We start from the raw sequence: 25,449 nt of genomic DNA on the forward strand, positions 1-25,449 counted from the left end.
GACGGGAAGGCTTGGAGCTATTCTGGGACCCTAGAGACGCCCCTCTCCACGTTTGCCCCCTATGTCTGCTTAGGTGATGTAAGATAGACAGCCAACCTATAATCAACTGTCCTGCTGTATTTGAAGTAATGCTTGGAGTCAGTTACTTCCTCGGCGTTCCGGCCACCGGCTACGCACCTCAGTAGGATGTTGCCGATCTCGGGGCACGACTCCTACTGGTTCTCCTTTGTGCTGTGATCTCGTTTCTCACTTCTCCACAATATCCTTCGCTTCGTGTCCTTTCTTAGGATGCCGCCGCAAGGTAGTGCAGGCGCGGCTCCGTCAAGTTCTGTCCTTTCTGCTAGGTCCCTGCCAGGAACCCACCCCTGACAGGTCCTCTCTGGAGCTCTCCCAGGCTGCGTTCTCTCTAACTTCCTATCCAACCCCCAGTTTTACCAGAGTGTGAGGAGTGTAATGTGTGACTGTGATACCTGGTCAGGTGAACTCCTTTAGTGCAATCAGACATAACATCATTCCCCTTAGTGGCAGAGCGACATTACTGCAACGACCAGGACTCTGGAGCGCTGCATATATATACAGTCATGTCCAAAGTATTGACACCCCTGCAATTCTGTCAGATAATACTCCGTTTCTTCCTGAAAATGATTGCAAACACAAATTCTTTGGTATTATTATCTTCATTTAATTTGTCTTAAATGAGAAAACACAAAGGAGAATGAAGCAAAAAGCAAAACATTGATCATTTCACACAAAACTCCAAAATAGGCCAGACAAAAGTATTGGCACCCTCAGCCTAATACTTGGTTGTACAACCTTTAGCCAAAATAACTGCGACCAACCGCTTCCGGTAACCATCAATGAGTTTCTTACAATGCTCTGCTGGAATTTTAGACCATTCTTCTTTGGCAAACTGCTCCAGGTCCCTGATTTGAAGGCTGCCTTCTCCAAACTGCCATTTTTAGATCTCTCCACAGGTGTTCTATGGGATTCAGGTCTGGACTCGTTGCTGGCCACCTTAGAAGTCTCCAGTGCTTTCTCTCAAACCATTTTCTAGTGCTTTTTGAAGTGTGTTTTGGGTCACTGACCTGCTGGAAGACCCATGACCTCTGAGGGAGACCCAGCTTTCTCACACTGGGCCCTACATTATGCTGCAAAATTTGTTGGTAGTCTTCAGAGTTCATAATGCCATGCACACGGTCAAGCAGTCCAGTGCCAGAGGCAGCAAAGCAACCCCAAAACATCAGGGAACCTCTGCCATGTTTGACTGTAGGGACCGTGTTCTTTTCTTTGAATGCTTCTTTTTTTTCTCATGTAAACTCAATGTTGATGCCTTTGCCCAAAAAGCTCTGCTTTTGTCTCATCTGACCAGAGAACATTCTTCCAAAATGTTTTAGGCTTTTTCAGGTAAGTTTTGGCAAACTCCAGCCTGGCTTTTTTATGTCTCGGGGTGGGTAAGAAATGGGGTCTTCCTGGGTCTCCTACCATACAGTCCCTTTTCATTCAGACGCCAACGGATAGTACGGGTTGACACTGTTGTGCCCTTGGACTGCAGGGCAGCTTGAACTTGTTTGGATGTTAGTCGAGGTTCTTTATCCAACATCCGCACAATCTTGCGTTGAAATCTCTTGTCAATTTTTCTTTTCCGTCCACATGTAGGGAGGTTAGCCACAGTGCCATGGGCTTTAGGCTGTGTGCACACGTTGCGTTTTTTTTGCGTTTTTTTTTGCGGTTTTTCCCGATAAAAACGCTATAAAAACGCATACAATAAGCATCCCATCATTTAGAATGAATTCTGCATGTTTTGTGCACATGATGCGTTTTTTTCCGCGAAAAAAACGCATCGCGGTAAAAACCGCAGCATGTTCATTAATTTTCCGTTTTTTTTTGCGTATTTCCCACTCCAAAATGCATTGGGAAGTGTCCGGAAAAAACCACGGCAAAAACGCGTCAAAACCACGGCAAAAACGCGTCAAAATCGCGGCAAAAACGCATGCGGTTTTCTTGCGGATTTCTTGCAGGAAATGTCCCGATGTTTACCCTGGTTACCCGGGGACCTCGGCATCGTTGGTCGCTGGAGAGCGGTCTGTGTGACAGCTCCCCAGCGACCACACTACGATTTACCTACGATCACGGCCAGGTCATATCGCTGGTCGTGACATATCGCTGGTCGTGATCGTAGGTAAATCGTATAGTGTGACGGTACCCTAACCTGAGTTCACCTATAAGAATAAGTGCCCACTTTACATTTAATAATTTCTCGAGTCTCCCCCTTTTAAAGCTCCCATCTACTACACAATATGATGCTCTCTTATACAGTCTAATGCCCCCTCACTACATATATATACTGACTCCTTAGTATCCCCAAACGGTTTGATAGCTCTAACATTTATCTCCACAGTATGATGTACGCCGTTAAAAGGTGTATTGGCAGTCGTTATGGGGTTAATACAGACAACATTAACAAGGGTATTAGGAGGCTGATGCAGCCCTCCTCACCGTCTGGGACAGAATCCTGATGACAGGTTCGCTTTCATTCATGTTGCTGTCAGTAGCATAGCTACCGGGCGGCAAAGGGGGCCATCACCCCGGGCTCGCCGATACAGTTACATTCTGCAGCAGAGCAGTTAGAATAAATCTCCCTACTCTGCCGCCTGGCCTCTATGTGGCCCCTGAGCAGGTGGGAGGCCCAATGCCAACAGTGGGCCCCCCGCCTGTCATCACAAGGTTAGCTGTATCGGCTGGATTATACTATAGATTCTGCCTATGGGGAGTGCATTATACTATAGAGCCTGCCTATGGGGAGTGCATTATACTATATGGAGGACTATGGGGAGTGCATTATGCTATAGAGTCTGCCTACAGGGGGTGCGTTATACTATATGGAGGCTATCTAATTAACCATTTACCGGCGGCCGCAAAAAAAAAAAAAAAGGCGCAATTTGCCATTTAATTTCTCTCTCCTCTGATGTGATCGCACATCAGAGGAAAGAGGAATAGGGTCCCCGATCCCCCCGATACTGGTGTCTCCCTGTGTCCGTGGGTCCTCCTGCTTCATCCCCCATGGGCACCGGCATCTTTACCCAGAAAAAATGGCGGGCGCATGCGCCTGCCGAAATCTGCCGGCGGTACTCGGCAGATCTCGGGGTGTCAGCGGCTGGGGGTAGCCGAGACCTCAAAGAACATAATTCGGGTCGGTTCTTACCGACCCGGTTTTGCAATCGCCGCTACTAACAGTGTAGCGGTGGCCGCAAAAAAAAAAAATAAAGTCCGATTTGCTATGTAATTTCTCTCTCCTCTGATGTGATCGCACATCAGAGAAGAGAGAAATAGGGTCCCCGATCGCCCCCCATACTTACCAGTGTCTCCCACTGCTTCTCGGCCCCCCTGCTTCCTCCGGTGGGCGCCGCCATCTGTATCAGGGAAAAAATGGCGGGCGCATGCGCAGTGCACCCGCCGAGATCTGCCCACAGGCACCTGGCAACAATAGGAAGAAAATGTATTTATTTCCATTTTCTCATTAGGGTTGGGACTAAAATTAGGGTTAGGGTAAGGCTTCTTTTACACTTACCGTGGTTTTGCTTTCCATTTTTGCAGTCCCAATAGATTTCCATGGGGCCGCAAAAACAGGCCGCAATAATTCTACGGAGCGCCGCATGCCTGTGAGGGCCATATTTACGGCTGTGAAAAAATATCGAGCCTGCTCGATATTTTTCATGGCTAACAAACACAGCCCCCACTGTAATTTAATGGGGCTACAAAATCAACGGAAGGTTGTTTTTGCGGTGCACCGTGACTTCCGGTTTTGCGGACCACCATTTTTTTTCCAATACTTTTGCCATAGTATTGCAAACCCGAAAAATGGCAATCCGCAAGTTTTTTGCAGACCATTATTTCGGCAGATCGTGAAAATTGCGGCAATACAGCCCGCAAAAAAAGCCCGCAATAATGGGCCGCAAAAAAACGGTAAGTGTAAAAGAAGCCTTAGGTTTGGAATTATGGTTAGGCTTGGGATTAGGGTTAGGTTTGGGATTAGGTTATGGGTGTGTTGGGATGAGGGTTAGGTTTGTAGTTAGGGGTGTGTTGGGGTTAGGGTTGTGATTAGGGTTATGGTTAGGGTTGGGATTAGGGTTAGGGGTGTGTTGGGGTTAGGGTTGGAGTTAGAATTGGGGGTTTCCACTGTTTAGGTATATCAGGGGGTCTCCAAAAGCGACATGGCTCCACCATTGATTCCAGCCAATTTTGCGTTGAAAAAGTCAAATGGTGCTCCTTCCCTTCTGAGCTCTGCCGTGCACCCAAACAGAGGTTAACCCCCACATATGGGGCTTTTGCGTACTCTGGACTAATTGGACAACAACCTTTGGGGTCCAGTTTCTCCTGCTACCTTTGGGGGAAAAAAAATTGGGGGCTAAAAAATCTTTTTTGTGGAAAAAAAAAAGATTTATTTTCACGGCTCTGCGTTATAAACTTCTGTGAAGCACTTGAGCGTTCAAAGTGCTCACCACATATCTGGATAAGCTTATTGGGGGGTCTGGTTGCCAAAATGGGGTCACTTGTGGGGGGTTTCTACTGTCTACTGTTTAGGCACATCAGGGGCTCTGCAAACACAATATAATGCCCGCAGACCATTCCATCAAAGTCTGCATTCCAAAACATCACTACTTCCCTTCCGAGCTCTGCCATGCACCCAAACAGTGGTCCCCCATCCTCATATGGGGTATCAACGTACTCAGGACAAACTGCACAACAACTTTCATGGTCCAATTTCTCCTGTTACCCTTGTGAAAGTAAAAATTTGGGTGTGAAAAGATCATTTTTGTGGAAAAAATATGATTTTTTATTTTCACGGCTCTACATTATAAAATTCTGTGAAGCATTTGGGGGTTCATAGTGCTCACCACACATCTAGATAAGTTACTTAGGGGGTCTAGTTTAGAAAATGGGGTCCCTTGTGGGGGGTTTCTACTGTTTAGGCACATCAGGGGCTCTGCAAAGGCAACATGATGCCCGCAAACCATTCTATCAAAGTCTGCATTCCAAACGGCACTCCTTCCCTTCCGAGCTCTGCCATGACCCAAACAGTAGTTCACCCTCACGTATGGGGTATCAACGTACTCAGGACAAATTCCTCAGCAATCTTCTTGGTCCAATTTCTCCTATTACTCTTGTGAAAATAAAAATTTTGGTGTGAAAAAATCATTTTTGTGGAAAAAATATGATTTTTTATTTTCACGCTCTACGTTATAAACTTCTGTGAAGCACTTTGGGTTTCATAGTGCTCACCACACATCTAGATAAGCTCCTTGGGGGTCTATTATCCAAATTGGGGTCACTTGTGGTTTTTTTTCCATCGTTTAGGTACATCAGGGGCTCTGCAAACACAAACATCTCGCCCAGGGGCGGATTAAGGGTAGCCAGGGCCCCGGGCTGTTCAGACACTGTGGGCCCCCCGGACATGTGACGGGGTCATGCGATGGGGTCATCATATACCTGAACCAGACTATTCTAGAAAAATAGTTGCTGTGTGAATCTGTAACCTGTCAAACATCCATTGATCTAGTCAATTTACCCTTCAGTTAGGAAGAAAAAAAAACCCACAATACTATCACCATAAGTGCCAGTATTCACAGAAGATCTGTACTTAGTATGCAGCGTCTGTGTAGAGGTAATACAGTGATCACCGGTGACATTGTACACAGGACCTCTGTATATAGTATACAGTGTATAGTGTCAGTGTATAGGTAACACTGACTCACCAGTGACGTCTCTAGGTGAAGTCCTTCATCTTTCATCCAGCACAGACCGCCATCACTTCATCCAGCCAGGACTCGTCTCTGCAGGAAATAACACAGTTATCTCGAGCTCCGCTTGCAGAACACATTACTTAATTTTTCCCAACTTCTAAATTACACCACATGAAGAAAAAGGCAACATAGTGTCACTCTACACAGTAACTGGACCGTCCCCCCATTTAAAACAGTGTCCTCAAAATATAAAATAAATACATCACTGCAGTAATAATATCCCTTAATTACCCCCTATGGTATTAATAATATCCCCCATCCTGGACCTGTGTATCTCATTCCTGGCTCCAGCCATATGCCCAATATGATCTCCCCATCCTGCCCCATCAGTCTCCATCATACCATCCTGCCCCATGATCCTGCACGATCTGTCTCCAATCCTGCCCCATGTCTTTCATTCTGCCCCGTGTCTCCAATCATGCCCCGTATCTACATTCTGCCCATGTGTCCAGCACCCTGCCCCCAGTGTGTCCAGCACCCTGCCCCCAGTGTGTCCAGCACCCTGCCCCCAGTGTGTCCAGCACCCTGCCCCCAGTGTGTCCAGCATCCTGCCCCCAGTGTGTCCAGCAATCTGGCCCGGGCCCCCCGGATTGCCGTTTGCAATAAAAAAAAAAAAAACAAAAACGAGTTCTCCTCACCTGTCCGTGCTCCTTCGGCGAAGCTCCCTTCAGCAGCGCGCACTCGCCGGCGACTGACAATGACATCAGACACCGGCGACGTGCGCACTGCGGCTGACAATAGCTGCCAGCCTCCAATTGGCTAGCGGCTGTTAACTATTGACGTGTGGGCGCACGCCCGCACGTCAATAGCGTTAAACTGCCACAGCGCCGCTAGGGGCCTGGTGAGCAGATGAGACGGGGCCCGATGCGGGCCCCCTCTGCCCAGCGGGCCCTTACGCCAGTCAGGGCAGTAATGCCCTGATGGCGGTGGTCAATCTGAGCGGTTGCCCAGGCCCCCCCCCCACACCACTGGGCCCTGGGCTACCGCCCAGATTGACCTCATTATAATCCGCCACTGATGACGCCCGCAGACCATTCCATCAAAGTTTGCATTTTAAAACGTCACTACTTCCCTGCTGTGTGCCCAAACAGTGGTCCCCTCCACATATTGGGTATCAGCGTACTCAGGACAAACTGGACAACAACTTTTGGGGTCCAATTTCTCCTGTTACCCTTGTGAAAGTAAATCGTTGCAGGCTAAAAAATCATTTTTGAGGAAAAAAATAGATTTTTTTATTTTCATGGCTCTACGTTCTAAACTTCTGTGAAGCATATGGGGGTTCAAAGTGCACACAACACATCTAGATAAGTTCCATAAGGGGTCTAGTTTCCAAAATAGTGTCATTTCTGTAGGATTTCCACTGTTTAGGCACATCAGGAGCTCTCCAAACGCAACATGGCGTCCGATCTCAATTCCAGCCAATTCTGCATTGAAAAAGTCAAACGACGCTCCTTCCCTTCCGATCTCTGCCGTGCACCAAAACATTGGTTTACCCCCACATATGGGGTATCAACGTACTCCGGACAAATTGCACAACAACTTTTGTGGTCTAATTTCTCCTGTTACCCTTGTGAAAATAAAAATTTGGGGGCGAAAAGATCATTTTTGTGGAAAATGTGATTTTATATTTTATTGGCTCTACGTTATAAACTCCTGTGAAGCACTTGGAGGTTCAAAGTGGTCACCACACATCTAGATAAATTCATTACGGGGTCTAGTTTCCAAAATGGTGTCCCTTGTGGGGGGTTTCCACTGGTTAGGCACAGCAGGGCATCCTAAACACAACATGGCGTCCGATCTCAATTCCAGCCAATTCTGAGTTGAAAAAGTTAAACAGCACTCCTTCTCTTCCAAGCTCTGCTGTGCGCCCAAACAGTGGTTTACCCCCACAAATGGGGTATCGGCGTATTCAGGAGAAATTGCACAAGAAATTTTGTGGTTCATTTTCTCTTTTTACACTTGTGAAAATAAAAAAAAATTGGTTATGAAGTAAAATGCTTGTAAAAAAAGAGTTCAATGTTAATTTTTTCCTTCCACATTGCTTCACTTCCTGTGAAGCACGTAAAGGGTTAATAAAATTCTTGAATGTGGTTTTGAGCACTATGAAGGGTGTAGTTTTTAGAATGGTGTCACTTTTGGGTATTTCCTGTTATGAACACCCCTCAAGTGACTATAAAATGTGAGATGGTCCCTAAAAAAAATGGTTTTGTAAATTTTGTTATAAAAATGAGAAATTGATGGTCAACTTTTAACCCTTATAACTTCCTAACAAAAAATAATTTGTTTCTAAAATTGTGCTGATTTAAAGTTGACATGTGGTAAATGTTATTTATTAACTATTTTGTGTGACATATCTGATTTAAGGGCATAAAAATTCAAAGTTTAAAAATTGCTAAATTTTAATTCTTTTTGCCATATTTCCATTTTTTTCATAAATTAACGCAAGTAATATCGAAGAAATTTTACCACTAACATGAAGTACAGTATGTCACGAAGAAACTCTGTCACTAAGGGGTTAATCCTAAATTGTAAGTGTGTAAACACTAAGCTGAATTGTCCCTGCTCTCCTTATCAGTGGTCACCAGCCTAGTCCAGGACCAGGGCCCATGGGTTCCACTATGAAGTGGGAGCATGCACACAGTAGTATAACTGATATCACAGGAAGGGAAGATTGGTGACTTGTTCCCCTCCCCGTGCCGTTTCTACACACGCCGTAATGCGTGCTCCCACCGGGGAAGGAGATGGTAGGTTGGGGGTTTGTGGCAGCTTCTGTTGTGAGGTGGCATTGTAAAGTTATTGCAGGCTGGAAACTTTCTTTAAGAGTTCCCTCTGAAGGTTGCGAGTGTGATGGATAATCGGACATTTAGTAAATTCAGAGTTGAGAAAAAGACAGATTCTGGAAATCTTTTTGAGATTGAGGCGGCAGGAGGTGGTAATATCTGTCATTGTTCATGGTGAAACAGATTTGATAGCCAGGACTTCCACTTCCAATCAGGAATGTAATTTAAGAACCGTAAATTCTGCCACTGTCTTGTCACGGTGTTCATGTTTAAATGTAATCACAAGATGTGAGCTCTTCATTGTTGCTGATCGATTATTAAATGACAGTGTGTCGTACTGAATGCGACTATCTTACGTTTTATATTATTCTCTAATTTTATTTTTGAAAAATTCAATACAAATTCAGTTATAAAAAAACATAACAATAAATTCTATAATTAAAATTTTTCTAAAAGCAAAGGTAACTTGGTGAAATATTGAGGGGTGCATGGACTGGTTACAATGATGTAGAGAACGAGCATGCAAGCTATGTTATGAAAACATTGGAATCATTATTTAAAATATTTTACATAATACAAGAGTGAGTAAAAAAAAATCTGCCCTATGGCTGTAGATTTGATTTTAAAGGGAATCTGTCACCCCAAAAATTCTATATGAGCTAAGGCCACCAGCATCAGGGGCTTATCTAAAGCATTCTGTAATGCTGTAGATAAGCTCCCGATGTAATCTGAAAGGTAAGAAAAACAGGTTATAGTATACTCACCCAGGGGTGGTCCCGGTGTGGTCCAATCCGATGGGCGTTGCGGTCCGGGTCCTCCTATCTTCATATGATGACATCCTCTTCTTGTCTTCCTGCTGCGGCTCCGGCGCAGGCGTACTTTGTCTGTCCTGTTGAGGGCAGAGCAAAGCACTACAGTGCGCAGGCGCCGGGAAAGGTCAGAGAGGCCCAGCCCCTGTGCACTGCAGTACTTTGCGCTGCCCTCAACAGGGCAGACAAAGTACGCCTGCGCCAGAGCCGCGGCAAGAAGACAATAAGAGGACGTTATCTGATGAAGATAGGAGGCGCTGGACCAGACCGCGATGCCCATCGGACCCGGACCGCAGCTGGAACGCATTATAGAATGCTGTAGATAGACCCCTGATGCCGGTGGGCTTATCTCATATACGATTTTTGGGGAGACAGATTGCCTTTAATCAACTTTCATATAAAACAAATATATATTTTGTTGCATACTCTCCATGCTCTTCAGTACATTTTGTCCATTAATGAACAAGCTCTTGCATTCCTTAATTTAAAAAACAACAAACATTTTAGGCCGTTTTGTCGACCATGAATCCACCGCTGTCTTCATTTCTCCACCAGACATGAATCTTCTCTCTTATTGGGCTTCTTTCAGGGGACATAATCTGCTGCCGCTTGTCAATCTGACAGATTCAGTGTTGTCATCCTTCGTGGACGGGCTTCCAACTCCGTCTTTATGGTTGACTTCCTCCATTCATACACACTTCTTCCAGATAAAACACTTTCTCCATAGTGTGCATAAAGTCTTCGATAAATATCAGCACCAGACACACTCTCACATCACAAAAAAGAATTACTACATGCTGCTCTTCTTTCGTGCAAATCAGAAGTGGGGCAGCCACTGTTTCTCGCACCGTAGTCACAAATGCACTGACAGAACACGTTCAAACCTGCATCACAGTGATTGCCAGCAGAAATTTTAGCATAACTGGAGTGTGGAATATTTTTGACTCACCCTAATAATAAATAACCTGCATATTGTTTTCCCCCCCCCCAGGCACTACTATGTGGACTGTGCGCCATGTGTCCAGAAAATCCACTCCAATTTTTGGAGGAGAAGATCAAAGAGATGTTATTGAAGGGCCATCATTCTCTTCTATGGTACTAGTATAATGTTCAGCATTGTAGTGTTAGTCATTGTCATAGATATTATCGAGCTGACCCTGAAAAAGAACTGACATCGCTGTACATGTTCTTGGCAGTACATTTATTTTTCATACAGGATGATGCGCTGTCAAGAGCAATGATCTGACTTCTACTCTTCGAAAAAGATCATTTCACACAATGAACGAGCATTTTACTCCTTCATCAGGTCAAAGCAGCCACATTACATTGCAAGATAATTGTGAAACAAGTATTGTTAAGAATACCCATTCATGATAATATTTAATTGTGATTGCAACTTAAAGGGTATTCCCATCTCCAAAATCCTATCCCAATATGTAGCAGGTTTAATAATAATATTAGCAAATACCTCCAATTAGAAATGTAGTATAGTTCTGCTGATTTGCTGTGTCGCTTTACCCCACGTGCAGGGCATTGCAGCAGCTTAGGTAACTATAGTTACAACCACTAACAGATAGCTTACTAACTGTCACAATATGAGTGGTCAGAAACCTACTGTCCATAGCCTGGAAGATCAAAACATAAAAAGATATTTTTTAATGAACAAGGCATCATCAAGGAGGCATTACAGGTATGACTAGTTTCAGCTTTATACAACCTGTATGCCCATATTATTAGCTTAAAACGCTCAAAAGTGGTGACAGATATCCTTTAACTGCCCAGCCCCCATACTTAGCCATTGTCTCTGTTTTTTTTTTTTGACAGGCTGCAGTGGTGACATCTGTACTACAGATCTTTTACTACACATCACTACTGCAGCCAATCACTGGGCTCAGAGACATGTGCTGTCTGCATCTGTGGGGCCGCTGAGCTGTGATGGAGTGGCTGTAGCAATGACGTGCACTACGGTTGTGAAATCATCTCTGCCGCCTGTCAGCAAAGTAAAAAAGTGGAATTAGTGGAAAACTCTTCTTAAGAAGGACACAAAAAAGATAAATAATTTTCCTTTTGCATTTTAACCCCTTCCCGACCTTTGACACCACGTAGGCGTCATGAAAGTCGGTGCCAATCCGACCTGTGACGCCTATGTGGCATCATGGAGGGATCGCGTCCCTGCAGATCGGGTGAAAGGGTTAACTCCAATTTCACCCGATCTGCAGGGACAGGGGGAGTGGTACTTCAGCCCAGGGGGGGTGGCTTCACCCCCCTGTGGCTACGATCGCTTTGATTGGCTGTTGAAAGTGAAACTGCCAATCAGAGCGATTTGTAATATTTCACCTATAAAAACTGGTGAAATATAACAATCCAGCCATGGCCGATGCTGCAATATCATCGGCCATGGCTGGAAACCCTGATGTGCCCCCCCCCCCACCGCCACCGATCTCCTCCCCAGTCCTCCGCCCTGTGCTCCGCTCCCCTCCATTGTCCTGTCTGCTCCCCCATCCTCCTGCCCGCTCCCCCGTGCTCCGATGCCACCCCCCGTCCTCCGATCCACTCCCCCCATGCTCCGATCCCCCCCCTTTATACTTACCGAGCCTCCCGTTGTCCGTCCGTCTTCTCCATGGGCGCCGCCATCTTCCAAAATGGCGGGAGCATGCGCAGTGCGCCCGCCGAATCTGCCAGCCGGCAGATTCGTTCCAGGTATATTTTGATCACAGGTTATATCACAGTGATCAAAATAAAAAAAAAGTAAATGACCCCCCCCCCTTTATCACCCCCCTAGGTAGAGACAATAATAAAATAAATAAAATATATATATTTTTTTCCACTAGGGTTAGGGCTAGGGTTAGGGCATGTTCACACGGTGCGGATTTGGCTGCGGATCCGCAGCGGATTTGGCTGGGGATCCGCAGCGGATTGGCCGCTGCGAATTTGTAGTAGTTTTCCATCAGGTTTACAGTACCATGTAAACCTATGGAAAACCAAATCCGCAGCATGTCAATTTTGTGTGGATTCTGCAGCGTTTTACACCTGTTCCTCAATAGGAATCCGCAGGTGAAATCCGCACAAAAAACCCCACTGGAAATCCGCTGTAAATCCGCAGGTAAAACGCAGTGCCTTTTACCTGCGGATTTTTTAAAAATCGTGCGGAAAAATCTCACACGAATCCGCAACGTGGGCACATAGCCTTAGGGTTAGGGTTGGAATTAGGGCTAGGGTTGGAAATAGGGTTAAGATTAGGCTTGTGGTTAGGGTTATGGATAGGGTTAGGGGTGTGTTGGGGTTAAAGTTGTGGTTAGGGTTAGGATTAGGGTTAGGGTTGGGATTACAGTTACGGGTGTGTTGGGGTTAGGGTTGTGATTAGGGTTATGGCTATAGTTGGGATAAGGGTTAGGGGTGTGTTGGGATTAGTGTTGCAGTTAGAATTGAGGGGTTTCCACTGTTTAGGCACATCAGGGGTCTCCAAACGCAACATGGCGCCACCATTGATTCCAGCCAATCTTGCGTTCAAAAAGTCAAATGGTGCTCCCACCCTTCCGAGCCCCGACGTGCACCCAAACAGTGGTTTACCCCCACATATGGGGTACCAGCATACTCAGGACAAACTGGGCAACAACTATTGGGGTCTAAATTGTTTTGTTACCCTTGTGAAAATAAAAAATTGCTTGCTAAAACATAATTTTTGAGGAAAGAAAAATTATTTTTTATTTTCACGGCTCTGCGTTATAAACTTCTGTGAAGCACTTGGGGGTTGAAAGTGCTCACTACATATCTAGATAAGTTCCTTGGGGGGTCTAGTTTCCAAAATGGGGTCACTTGTGGGGGGTTTCTACTGTTTAGGCACATGACGCCCGCAGACCATTCCATTAAAGTCTTGATTTCAAAAGTCACTACTTCCTTTCTGAGCCCCGACGTGTGCCCAAACAGTGGTTCCCCCCACATATGGGGCATCAGCGTACTCAGGACAAACTGGACAACAACTTTCGGGTCCAATTTCTCCTGTTACTCTTGTGAAAATAAAAAATTGTGGGCTAAAAAATAATTTTTGAGAAAAGAAAAATGATTTTTTATTTTCACGGCTCTGCGTTATAAACTTCTATGAAGCACTTGGGGGTTTAAAGTGGTCACCGCACATCTAGATTAGTTCCACGTGAGGTCTAGTTTCCAAAATGGGGTCACATGTGGGGGTGCTCCAATGTTTAGGCACACAGGGGCTCTCTAAATGTGACATGGTGTCCGCTAACGATTGGAGCTAATTTTTCATTCAAAAAGTCAAATGGCGCTCCTTCCCTTCCAAGTCCTGCCGTGTGCCCAAACAGTGGTTTACCCCCACATGTGAGGTATCAGTGTACTCAGGAAAAATTGCCCAATAAATTTTAGGATCCATTTTATCCTGTTGCCCATGTGGAAATGAACAAATTGAGGCTAAAAGAATTTTTTTGTGAAAAAAGTACTTTTTCATTTTTACGGATCAATTTGTGAAGCACCTGGGGGTTCAAAGTGCTCACTATGCACCTAGATAAGTTCCTTGGGGGTCTAGTTTCCAAAATGGGGTCACATGTGGGGGAGCTCCAATGTTTAGGCACACAGGGGCTCTCCAAATGCGACATGGTGTCCGCTAATGATTGGAGCTAATTTTTCATTCAAAAGTCAAATGGCGCTCCTTCCCTTCCGAGCCTTGCTGTGTGCACAAACAGTGGTTTGTGACCACATATGAGGTATCGATGTACTCAGCAGAAATTTCCCAACACATTTTAGGATCCATTTTATCCTGTTACCCATGAGAAAATGAAAAAATTGAGGCTAAAATAGTTGTTTTGTGGAAAAGAAGTACTTTTTCATTTTTACGTATCAATTTGTGAAGCACCTGGGGGTTCAAAGTGCTCACTATGCATCTAGATAAGCTCCTTGGGGGGTCTAGTTTCCAAAATGGGGTCATTTCTGGGGGAGCTCCAATGTTTAGGCACACAGGGGTTCTCCAAACGCGACATGGTGTCCGCTAAAGATTGGAGCCAATTATTCATTGAAAAAGTCAAATGGCGCTCCTTCCCTTCCGAGCCCTGTCGTGCGCCCAAACAGTGGTCCTTCCCCCCCCCACATATGGGGTATCGGAGTACTCAGGACAAATTGTACAATAACGTTTGGTGTATAGTTTCTCTTTTTACCCTTGGGAAAATAAAAAATTGTTGCTAAAACATCATTTTTGTGACTAAACAGTCAAATGTTAATTTTTTCCTTCCATGTTGCTTCTGCTACTGTGAAGCACCTGAAGGGTTAATAAACTTCTTGAATGTGGTTTTGAGCACCTTGAGGGGTGCAGTTTTTAGAATGGTGTCACTTTTGGGTATTTTCAGCCATACAGACCCCTCAAACTGACTTCAAATGTGATGTGGTCCCTAAAAAAAATCGTTTTGTAAATTTTGTTGCAAAAATGAGAAATTGCTGGTCAAATTTTAACCCTTATAACTTCCTAGCAAAAAAAAAGAAATGTTGTTTCCAAAATTGTGGTGATGTAAAGTAGACATGTGGGAAATGTTATTTATTAGCTATTTTGTGTCACATAACTCTCTGGTTTAACAGAATAAAAATTCAAAATTTGAAAATTGCGAAATTTTCAAAATTTTTGCCAAATTTCCGATTTTTTTTTTTACAAATAAACGCACAAATTATCGACCTAAATTTACCAGTAACATGAAGTCCAATATGTCACGAAAAAACATTCTCAGAATCGCTAGGATCCGTTGAAGCGTTCCTGAGTTATTACCTCATAAAGGGACACTGGTCAGAATTGCAAAAACCGGCCAGGTCATTAAGGTCAAAATAGGGTGGGTCATGAAAGGGTTAAGCACTGCAATGTTCCCACCATGCAATCCCAAAATATAGTTTTATATATTGTCTTTAGTAAGTATTCCTTGCCACCTGGTGGTAGATCTAGGTAATAGAAAGTAAGAAAAGTATATCGTTACCTAATAAATTAATAATATAAATAATGATATACTCCCTTTAAAATGTATTGTTTAGTACTTTTGCATCTAAAACTTCAAATGTCATACTTTTTACTGGCATACTAGAAAAATTGGATTGTCAGTTTTTTGGTGTTCAGAGGTCCCATCAACAGTGAAGTTGCCAAGTATGCAAAACTCAAGTTGTAAAAAAAACAACAACACAGCAAACAAACATTAACCCCTTAGTGACAGAGCCAATTTGGTACTTAATGACCAGGCCAATTTTTGCAATTCTGACCACTGTCACTTTATGAGGTTATAACTCTGGAACGCTTCAACGGATCCCGCTGATTCTGAGATTGTTTTTTCGTGACATATTGTACTTCATGTTAGTGGTAACATTTCTTCGATATTACTTGCGATTATTTATGAAAAAAAACGGAAATATGGCGAAAATTTTTAAAATTTTGCAATTTTCAAACTTTGTATTTTTATGCCCTTAAATCAGAGAGATATGTCATGAAAAATAGTTAATAAATAACATTTCCCACATGTCTACTTTACATCAGCACAATTTTGGAAACAAAATTTTTTTTTGTTAGGGAGTTATAAGGGTTAAAAGTTGACCAGCAATTTCTCATTTTTACAACACCATTTTTTTTTAGGGACCACATCACATTTGAAGTCATTTTGAGGGGTCTATATGATAGAAAATAATGAAGTGTGACACCATTCTAAAAACTACACCCCTCAAGGTTCTCAAAACCACATTCAAGAAGTTTATTAACCCTTTACGTGCTTCACAGGAACTGAAACAATGTGGAAGGAAAAAATGAACTTTTAACTTTTTTTTGCAAACATCTTAATTCAGAACCATTTTTTTTATTTTCACAAGTGTAAAAACAGAAATGTAACCATAAATTTTGTTATGCAATTTCTCCTGAATACGCCAATACCCCATATGTGGGGGTAAACCACTTTTTGGGCGCACCGCAAAACTTAGAAGTGAAGGAGCGCCGTTTGACTTTTTCAATGCAGAATTGGCTGGAATTGAGATCGGACGCCATGTCACGTTTAGAGAGCCCCTGATGTGCCTAAACAGTGGAAACTCCCCACAAGTGACACCATTTTGGAAACTAGACCCCTTAAGGAACTTATCTAGATGTGTGGTGAGCACTTTGAACCCCCAAGTGCTTCACAGAAGTTTATAACGTAGAGCCGTGAAAATAAAAAATCGCTTTTGTTTACACAAAAATGATCTTTTCGCCCACAAATTCTTATTTTCACAAGGGTAACAGGAGAAATTAGACCACAAAAGTTGTTGTGCAATTTCTCCTGAGTACGCTGATACCCAATATGTGGGGGTAAACAACTGTTATGGCGCACCGCAGAGCTTAAACGAGAAGGAGTGCCGTTTTACTTTTTCAATGTAGAATTGGCTGGAATTGAGATTGGACGCCATGTCGCGTTTGGAGAGCCCCTGATGTGCCTAAACAGTGGAAACCCCCCACAAGTGACACCATTTTGGAAACTAGACCCCTTAAGGAACTTATCTAGATGTGTGGCGAGCACTTTGAACCCCCATGTGCTTCACAGAAGTTTATAACGTAGAGCCGTGAAAAAAAAAAAATTGAATTTTTTCTACCAAAATGATCTTTTTGCCCACAAATTTTTATTTTCACAAGGGTAACAGGAGAAATTAGACCACTAAAGTTGTTGTGCAATTTCTCCTGAGTACGTCGATACCCAATATGTGGGGGTAAACCACTGTTTGGGCGCACCGCAGAGCTTGGAAGAGAAAGAGTGCCGTTTTACTTTTTCAATGTAGAATTGGCTGGAATTGAGATCGGACGCCATGTCGCGTTTGGAGAGCCCCTGATGTGCCTAAACAGTAGAAATCCCCCACAAGTGACCCCATTTTGGAAACTAGACCCCCCATGGAACTTATCTAGATGTGTGGTGAGAACCTTGAATGCCCAAGTGCTTCACAGAAGTTTATAATGCAGAGCCGTGAAAATAAAAAATATTTTTTTTTTCCACAAAAAAGATTTTTAGCCACCAAATTTTTATTTTCACAAGGGTAACAAGAGAAATTGGACCCCAAAAGTTGTTGTCCAATTTGTCCTGAGTATGCTGGTACCCCATATGTGGGGGTAAACCACTGTTTGGGCGCACGGCAGAGCTCGGAAGGAAGGAGCGCCGTTTTGGAATGCAGACTTTGATAGAATGGTCTGCGGGTGTTATGTTGCGTTTGCAGAGCCCCTGATGTACCTAACCAGTAGAAACCCTCCACAAGTGACCCCATTTTGGAAACTAGACCCCCCAAGGAACTTATCTAGATGTGTGGTGAGAACTTTGAATGCCCAAGTGCTTCACAGAAGTTTAGAATGCAGAGTCGTGAAAATAAAAAATATTTTTTTTTCCACAAAAAAGATATTGTAGCCCCCAAGTTTTTATTTTCACAAGGGTAACAGGAGAAATTGGACTGCAATAGTTGTTGTCCAATTTATCCCGAGTACGCTGATGCGCCATATGTGGGGGTAAACCACTGTTTGGGCGCACGGCAGAGCTCGGAAGGGAAGGAGCGCCTTTTTGGAATGCAGACTTTGATAGAATGGTCTGCGGGTATTATGTTGCGATTGCAGAGCCCCTGATGTACTTAAACTGTAGTAACCCCCCACAAGTGACCCCATTTTGGAAACTAGACCCCCCAAGGAACTTATCTAGATGTGTGGTGAGAACTTTGAATGCCCAAGTGCTTCACAGAAGTTTAGAATGCAGAGTCGTGAAAATAAAAAAATATTTTTTTTTCCACAAAAAAGATTTTGTAACCCCCAAGTTTTTATTTTCACAAGGGTAACAAGAGAAATTGGACCCCTGAAGTTGTTGTCCAATTTATCCCGAGTACGCTGATGCCCCATATGTGGGGGTAACCCACTGTTTGGGCGCACGGCAGAGCTCAGAAGGCAGGGAGCACCATTTGACTTTTTGAGCGCAAAATTGGCTGTCGTGTTTGGAGACCCCCTGATGTACCTAAACAGTGGAAACCCCCCAATTCTAGCTCCAACCCTAACCCCAACACACCCCTAACCCTAATCCCAACCTGATCCATAATCCTAATCACTAACCCTAACCATAATCACAACCCTTACCCCAAAACAACCCTAATGTCAACCCTAACCATAACCCTAATCAAAACCCTAAATCCAACACACCCCTAATCCTAATCTTAACCCTAACCTCAAACCTAACCCTAATCCCAATACACCCCTAATCACAACCCTAACCTTAACCCTAATCCCAAACCTAACCCTAATCCCAAGCGTAACCCTAATGCCAACCCTAACCCTAATACCAACCCTAATCCAAACCCTAACCCTAATCCCAGCTCTAACCCTAACTTTAGCCCCAACCCTAGCCCTAACTTTAGCCCCAACCCTAACCCTAGCCCTAGGGCTACTTTCACACTTGCGTCGTTTGGCATTCCGTCGCAATCCGTCGTTTTGGACAAGAAACGGATCCTGCAAATGTGCCCGCAGGATGCGTTTTTTGCCCATAGACTTGTATTGCCGACGGATCGTGACGGGTGGCCACACGTCGCGTCCGTCGTGCACTGGATCAGTTGTGTTTTGGCGGAGCGTCGGCACAAAAAAAGTTCAATGAAACGTTTTTTTGTACGTCGCATCCGCCATTTCTGACCGCGCATGCGTGGCCGTAACTCCGCCCCCTCCTCCCCAGGACATAGATTGGGCAGCGGATGTGTTGAAAAACTACAGCTGCTGCCCACGTTGTGCACAATTTTCACAACGTGCGTCGGTATGTCGGGCCGACGCATTGCGACGGCCCCGTACCGACGTAAGTGTGAAAGAAGCCTAACCCTAAGTTTAGCCCCAACCCTAAATTTAGCCCCAACCCTAACCCTAAATTTAGCCCCAACCCTAGCCCTAACCCTAGCCCTACCCCTAACCCTACCCCTAACCCTACCCCTAACCCTAATTTTAGCCCCAACTGCTGTTCTCCTGCCGGCCGGCAGATGGAGACAGATGGCGGGCGCACTGGGCATGCGTCCGCCATGTTCTGCTGCCGGCGGCCAGGAGGAGCAGCAAGAGGATCCAGGGACCTAGGTGAGTATGCTAGGGTCCCCGAATCCCCCTATTTCTCTGTCCTCTGATGTGCGATCACATCAGAGGACAGAGAATTACACTTTACTTTTTTTTTTTTTTTTGCGGTCGCCGGTAAACAGTTAATTACCGGCGATCGCAAAACAGGGGTCGGTAATACCGACCCCGATCATGCTCTTTGGGGTCTCGGCTACCCCCGGCAGCCGAGACCCCAAAGATTCTCCCGGTGCCGGCCGGCGGGCGCACTGCGCATGCGCCCGCCATTTTGAAGATGGCGGCGCCCACCGGGAGACACGAGGAGCATCGGGGGAGCTAGGTGAGTATTGGGGGGCCACCTGGGACCCCTTTTCTCTGTCCTCCGATGTGCGATCACATCGGAGGACAGAGAAATTAAAAAGAGATCGCTTTTTTTTTTTTTTTGCGATCGCCGGTAAACAGTTAATTACCGGCGATCGCAAATGCGGGGTGGGTTAAAAACCCCCCGAATCATGTTCTCTGGGGTCTCGGCTACCCTCGGCAGCCGAGACCCCGGAGAAAATCGGCCTCTGGGGGGCGCTATGGACTTTTTCCACAGCGCCGTTAATTAACGGCGCTGTGGTTTAAGTACCCTTAGCGGCCGCCGTTAAAAGGCGTATCGGCGGTCGCTAAGGGGTTAAAGGGAATCTGTCACCACATTTGACCTGTCTAAACTATTAATATGCCCATACAGGCTATAAACTGCTGAACACATTCCTCCCTATATGCCTCATATCAGCTGTCTTGTTGCTGAGAAATCATCTTTTATCACTTTACGTACAGTTGAAACCAGAAGTTTCCATACACTATATAAAAAGACACATATGCATGTTTTTCTCAGTATCTGACATGAAATCAGAATAAACCTTTCCCGTTTTAGGTCAGTTAGGATTACCATAATTATTAATATTTGCCAAATGCCAGAATAACGAGAGAGAATGTTTTAAGACATTAAATTACTTACTGCAAAGTCAAAAGTTTACATGCATTTTATTAGTCAGAGGCGTATCTAGGATTTCTGGCACCCGGGGCAAAAACTAAGTTTGGCGCCCCCCCATCCCCCCAAGCACACATGCGATTTGCACACTTGGTCATGTACCCTCGAGCTCCTCTCTCTAACGCTCTCAATGTTCAGTGAAAAACTGAGAGAAGCAGAAGAGAAGCTCGATGTCATAGGACCATACGTATGAAAATCACAAATGAGTGAAGTGTCCATGTGACGACTACTGGAACCTGCAGAGTTGAATCCTGACATCGCAGCTTATGAATTCTCACAACTAATGCACTGCACACTTTTAGGATTCTCCCTTGCCGGTGGACAGTCATGTCAGCACAAGTATGTGATTTGTATACTTCTGACCACATTCTGACTAGACGTGCCCGGCCTCACTCAGTTCATTTTCATTAAGTGAGGCCACACATGTCTAGTCAGCATGTGACCGCATGTATGTAAATCCCCAGCACGAGAGAATCCTGACAGCGTGCAGTGCGAACTGTGAGAAGTCAGAAGTCTGCAGTCACAAAGAATGATTGCAGACTCATCACAAACTTGGACATCCCCTTTAATGCTCCTAACATAAATAAAAACATGAGAGTTAGTTTCTATCACAAATAACATTTACATCCAGATACCTTATAGATGATGTTGTCTCTGGAGTCGTTCTCCTTCTTTTCTTCATCTTGTCCAGACCCCATGATGAGTTTTCTCATCCACAGCCGTCTCTGCAGACTTCCATCTTCTCCGCTCTTTTGCAGAAAATTTCCACATGATGCCCTTAAAGATACAAGTGTAATTATAATGCTCCCAAATCAAAAATTGCCCCTCACTATATTTGCAAGGATTCCGGACTTCCCTTGTTCCTGTTCGCCCTGATCCAAGATGGAGTCTTGGATCTCACCCTGTCATGGAATTTCCTGTCTCTCCTGATAATTTAAGTCCCAGTCATGTGTTCTTCTGTGCCTGAGTATTTTGTGTTGCTGGCTCCTGAGCTTCTGCCTGTGTTCTGGTGAACTCCCTGCTTCAGCTGCTCACTACTCGGTGGTCTGCCTCCCCTTTCAGCTGCATCTCATCTCTGGAACTGCTGTGTCGGGCAGCACACCTTTGGAAGGATTTCCCTTGTTTGCTAAGCTTTTCCCAGTGTTGTGCCTCTTAGCACAACCACACCAGGTGAGCAAGATTCTAGTGCTGCTTTTCTCACCAAGAGAGTTTTACTCATCTACTACGCTTAGATAGCGCTCTCCCTCTTCTTCCCTTCATCCTCTTTCACCAGAACTTCATGCTCAATGCACCACCTGCATATTATTGAACTTCCACAAACAAGTGCTGTGCGCACGTGGGATCAAGTTTTGCTGGACTTCCTCGTTTAAGTACTATGTGCATTTCCACTTCACTTCTGCTGGATTCCCAAGTTTAAGTACTGTGTGCATTTCCACTAATAACCTACTGGACTTCCTTGTCAAATGTCTCGTTTGCCCCCTCGTCATATCCTTGCTGGACTGGTTCATATTAGCGGTCGCGTCCCGCTATTCACTGTGTTGTGATTACCATATTGTGCTGAGCACCTCGTTACAATTGCAGGAATATCTGTGTTAGTTCTGTTAGCATTTCTGTCTTGTTTAAATACATCTTTTACTGTAGCTTTGCTCTCAGACTGGTTTTATCCCACGCTATCAGATTCCTTAGTACCTATATATTGTTACAATATTGTCAAATATGACCCCCACACTGTCCCTCTTATGGTACATGCTCTTCACACTGACCTCTCCTTTCCATACCGGCCCCCATTTTCACACTGTCCTCTCATACTGTGTTCCCCCTATAGGGCCCAGTATTTATACTGTACCCTCTCATCACACTCCCCATCCTTGGTATACTGTCCCCTCCTGGCTGTGCCCTTACACTGTCCGCTCATGCTACGCATGCACACATCCCAACATCCTCACTCCCCGTACTCTGTCCACATACGTTTTTCACATCGCTACTCATACTGTCTGCATACATTCCCCCGTTCGCTCCCCATCCTACTGCACCCATCCCCCCCCTACTGTTTCCTCATACATGCATTCCCCTGTACTGTTTCCTCATACATGCCCCCCATTCCCCTGTACTGTTTCCTTATACATGCCCCCCATCTCCCCCTTTGCTCTTCATTTTGTGTCCTCAAATCTCCCCCACACATTAAATAACCCCATCTCCACTCCAAATATCACCCCACACATTAAATCCCCCATCCCCACTCCAACTCTCCCCCACACATTAAACACCCCCATCCCCATGATAAATCTCCCCTATATACATTCAATCCCCCCACACATTCAATCCCCCATCCCCACTCCTTGCAGCCTCTGTCTGTGATGGAAATCCAAGTCGCTGATTGGTCTCGCCAGCTGTCTGTCATAGCTGCCGCGACCAATCAGCGACGGCCACAGTCCGATTAGTCCCTCCCTACTCCCGTGCAGTGAGTGCCCGGCGCCCGCTACATACTCCCCACAGTCAGTGCCTGCTCCATACTCCCCGCAGTCAGCGCCCGCTCCATACTCCCCTCCAGTCACTGCTCACACAGGGTTAATGCCAGCGGTAACGGACCGCATTATGCCACGGGTAACTCACTCCGTTACCGCCGCTATTAACCCTGTGTGACCAAGTTTTTACTATTGATGCTGCCTATCCAGCATCAATAGTAAAAAGATCTAATGTTAAAAATAATAAAAAACAAAAAAACTGCTATTCTCACCTTCCGTAATCAGACGATGCGCTCGCGCCTGCCGCCAGCTTCCGGTACCATAGATGCATTGCAAAATTACCCAGAAGACTTAGCGGTCTCGCGAGACTGCAAAGTGATCTGGGTAATTTCGCAATACATCCTGGGAACGCAAGATGGCGGCAACCGCGAGCATCGCCAGAGGTTTGCTGGATCTACGCTAGATCCCGCCGGGTGAGTATATAACTATTTTTTATTTTAATTATTTTTTTTTTTTTAACAGGGATATGGTGCTCACACTGCTAAATACTACATGGGCTGTGTTAGATACCACGTGGCTGCTATATACTACCTGGCCAGTGTTAGATACTATGTGGGCTGTGTTCTATACTGCGTGGGCTGTGCTATATATTACGTGGCCAGTGTTATATACTGCGTGGGCTGCGTTATATACTACATGGCTGCTATACGTGGGCTGTGTTATAAACTACGTGGCTGTGTTCTATACTATGTGCTATATACTACGTGGCCACTGTTAGATACTATGTGGGCTGTGCTATATATTACGTGGGCTGTGTTATAACGTGGCCAGTGTTACATACTACGTGGGCTGTGTTATATACTGCGTGGTTGCTATATACTGTGTGGGCTATGTTATATACTACGTGGGCTGTGTTATTTACTGCGTGGCCTATATTAATGCATCGGGTATTCTACAATATGTATGTATATAGCAGCCACATGGTATATACCACAGGCCACGTAGTACTCCTATATACTACGTGGCCTGTGCTATATACTATGTAGCTGCTACATACATACATACATACATACATACATACATACATACATACATACATATTCTATAATACCCGATGCATTAGAATCGGGCCACCATCTAGTCCAATAATAAATCCCCCCCCCATTCCCACTCACATTAACTCTCCCCCATGCACATTCGGTGTCTTCAGCTCCACTGGAGCACTTACCACCGATCTGCGTCTCTGACTCTGCTCTGTAGCACGGGCGAGTGACATCAGCAGCATGATCACATGACCTGATTACACTGCTGCTGGCGTCGCTCTAACCCGGCAGTCAGAGCTTCAATTGTACTCGCATCTCAGATGCAGTACAATTGAACACTGGGAGCCGGCGCTCTGCATCTTCCCTGCCGGCTCCCAGTCCTAGGGGCAGCAGAAAGCAGCCGCCGGGGGAGACACTGCGGACTGCCACTTTAGGCGGCCGACTGCGCCACCCTGTCGGCTGCGACCGGGGCACATGCCCCGGCTGCCCCCCCTATATACGCCACTGTCATTAGTATTTGGTACCACTGCCCTCACACTGAATGACTTGGATCAAACGTTTGGGATATCCTTCCACAAGCTTCTCACAATAGTTGGTTGGAATTTGGACCCATTCCTCCTGACAAAACTGGTGTAACTGATCCAGGTTTGTAGGTCGCCTTGCTCGCACCTGACTTTTCAGCTTTGCCCATACATTTTCAATAGGACTGAGATCAGGGCTTTGTGATGGCCGCTCCAAAATATTGAATTTGTCATCCTTACGCCATTGTTTAACCATTTTGGCAGTATGCTTCGGGTCATTGTCCATTTGGAAAACCCATTTCCGCCCAAGCTGTAATTCCTTGGCTGTTGTCTTGAGACGTTGCTTCAATATTGCTCCATAATCTTGTTTTCTCATGATGTCATCTATTTTGTGAAGTGCACCAGTCCCTCATGCAGCAAAACAATCCCATAAATACAATGATGGTCATTATGCCCAAAAAGTTCAATTTTAGTTTCATCAGACCATGGGATGTCTCCAAAGATTAAGGTCTTTGTTCCTGCGTGCATTTGCAAACATTTATCTTGCTTTTTACATTTCTTTTGGACTAATGGCTTCTCTCTGGCAGAGTGGCCTTTCAGCCCATGTTGATACAGTATTCATTTTACTGTGGATATTGACACAATTTTACGAGCTTCCGCCATCATCTTCAAAAGGTTTTTTCTTTTGTCCTTGGGTCGATATGCACATGTCGGACCAAAGCACGTTCATCTCTGGGACACAGAGCCCATCTCCTTCCTGAGCGGTATCTCCTTCCTGAGCGGTATGATGGCTGGACATTCCCATCCTGTTTGTACGTGCGTTTTATTGTTCGTACAGATGAATGAGGCACCTACAGGTATCTTGAAATTGTACCCAAGGATGAGCCAGACTTGTGCAAGTCCACAATTCTCTTCCTGATATCTTGACTGATTTCTTGAGACTTTCCCATGA

At 45.0% G+C, this 25,449-nt stretch overlaps 1 protein-coding gene across 1 annotated transcript in view; it reads left to right on the plus strand.

The window, feature by feature from the left end:
- FBXL13 (F-box and leucine rich repeat protein 13) overlaps window positions 1-25,449 on the plus strand; it is a 395,640-nt gene that overhangs the window by 1,066 nt on the left and 369,125 nt on the right. The window contains exon 2 of the mRNA XM_069765120.1: window positions 10,382-10,485. Within this exon, the coding sequence (XP_069621221.1) occupies window positions 10,382-10,485 (104 nt within the window). The remainder of the gene's footprint in view (window positions 1-10,381; window positions 10,486-25,449) is intronic.

The sequence above is a fragment of the Ranitomeya imitator genome, chromosome 4 (genome assembly GCF_032444005.1).
Source record: "Ranitomeya imitator isolate aRanImi1 chromosome 4, aRanImi1.pri, whole genome shotgun sequence".
NCBI classification, from domain to species: domain Eukaryota; kingdom Metazoa; phylum Chordata; class Amphibia; order Anura; family Dendrobatidae; genus Ranitomeya; species Ranitomeya imitator.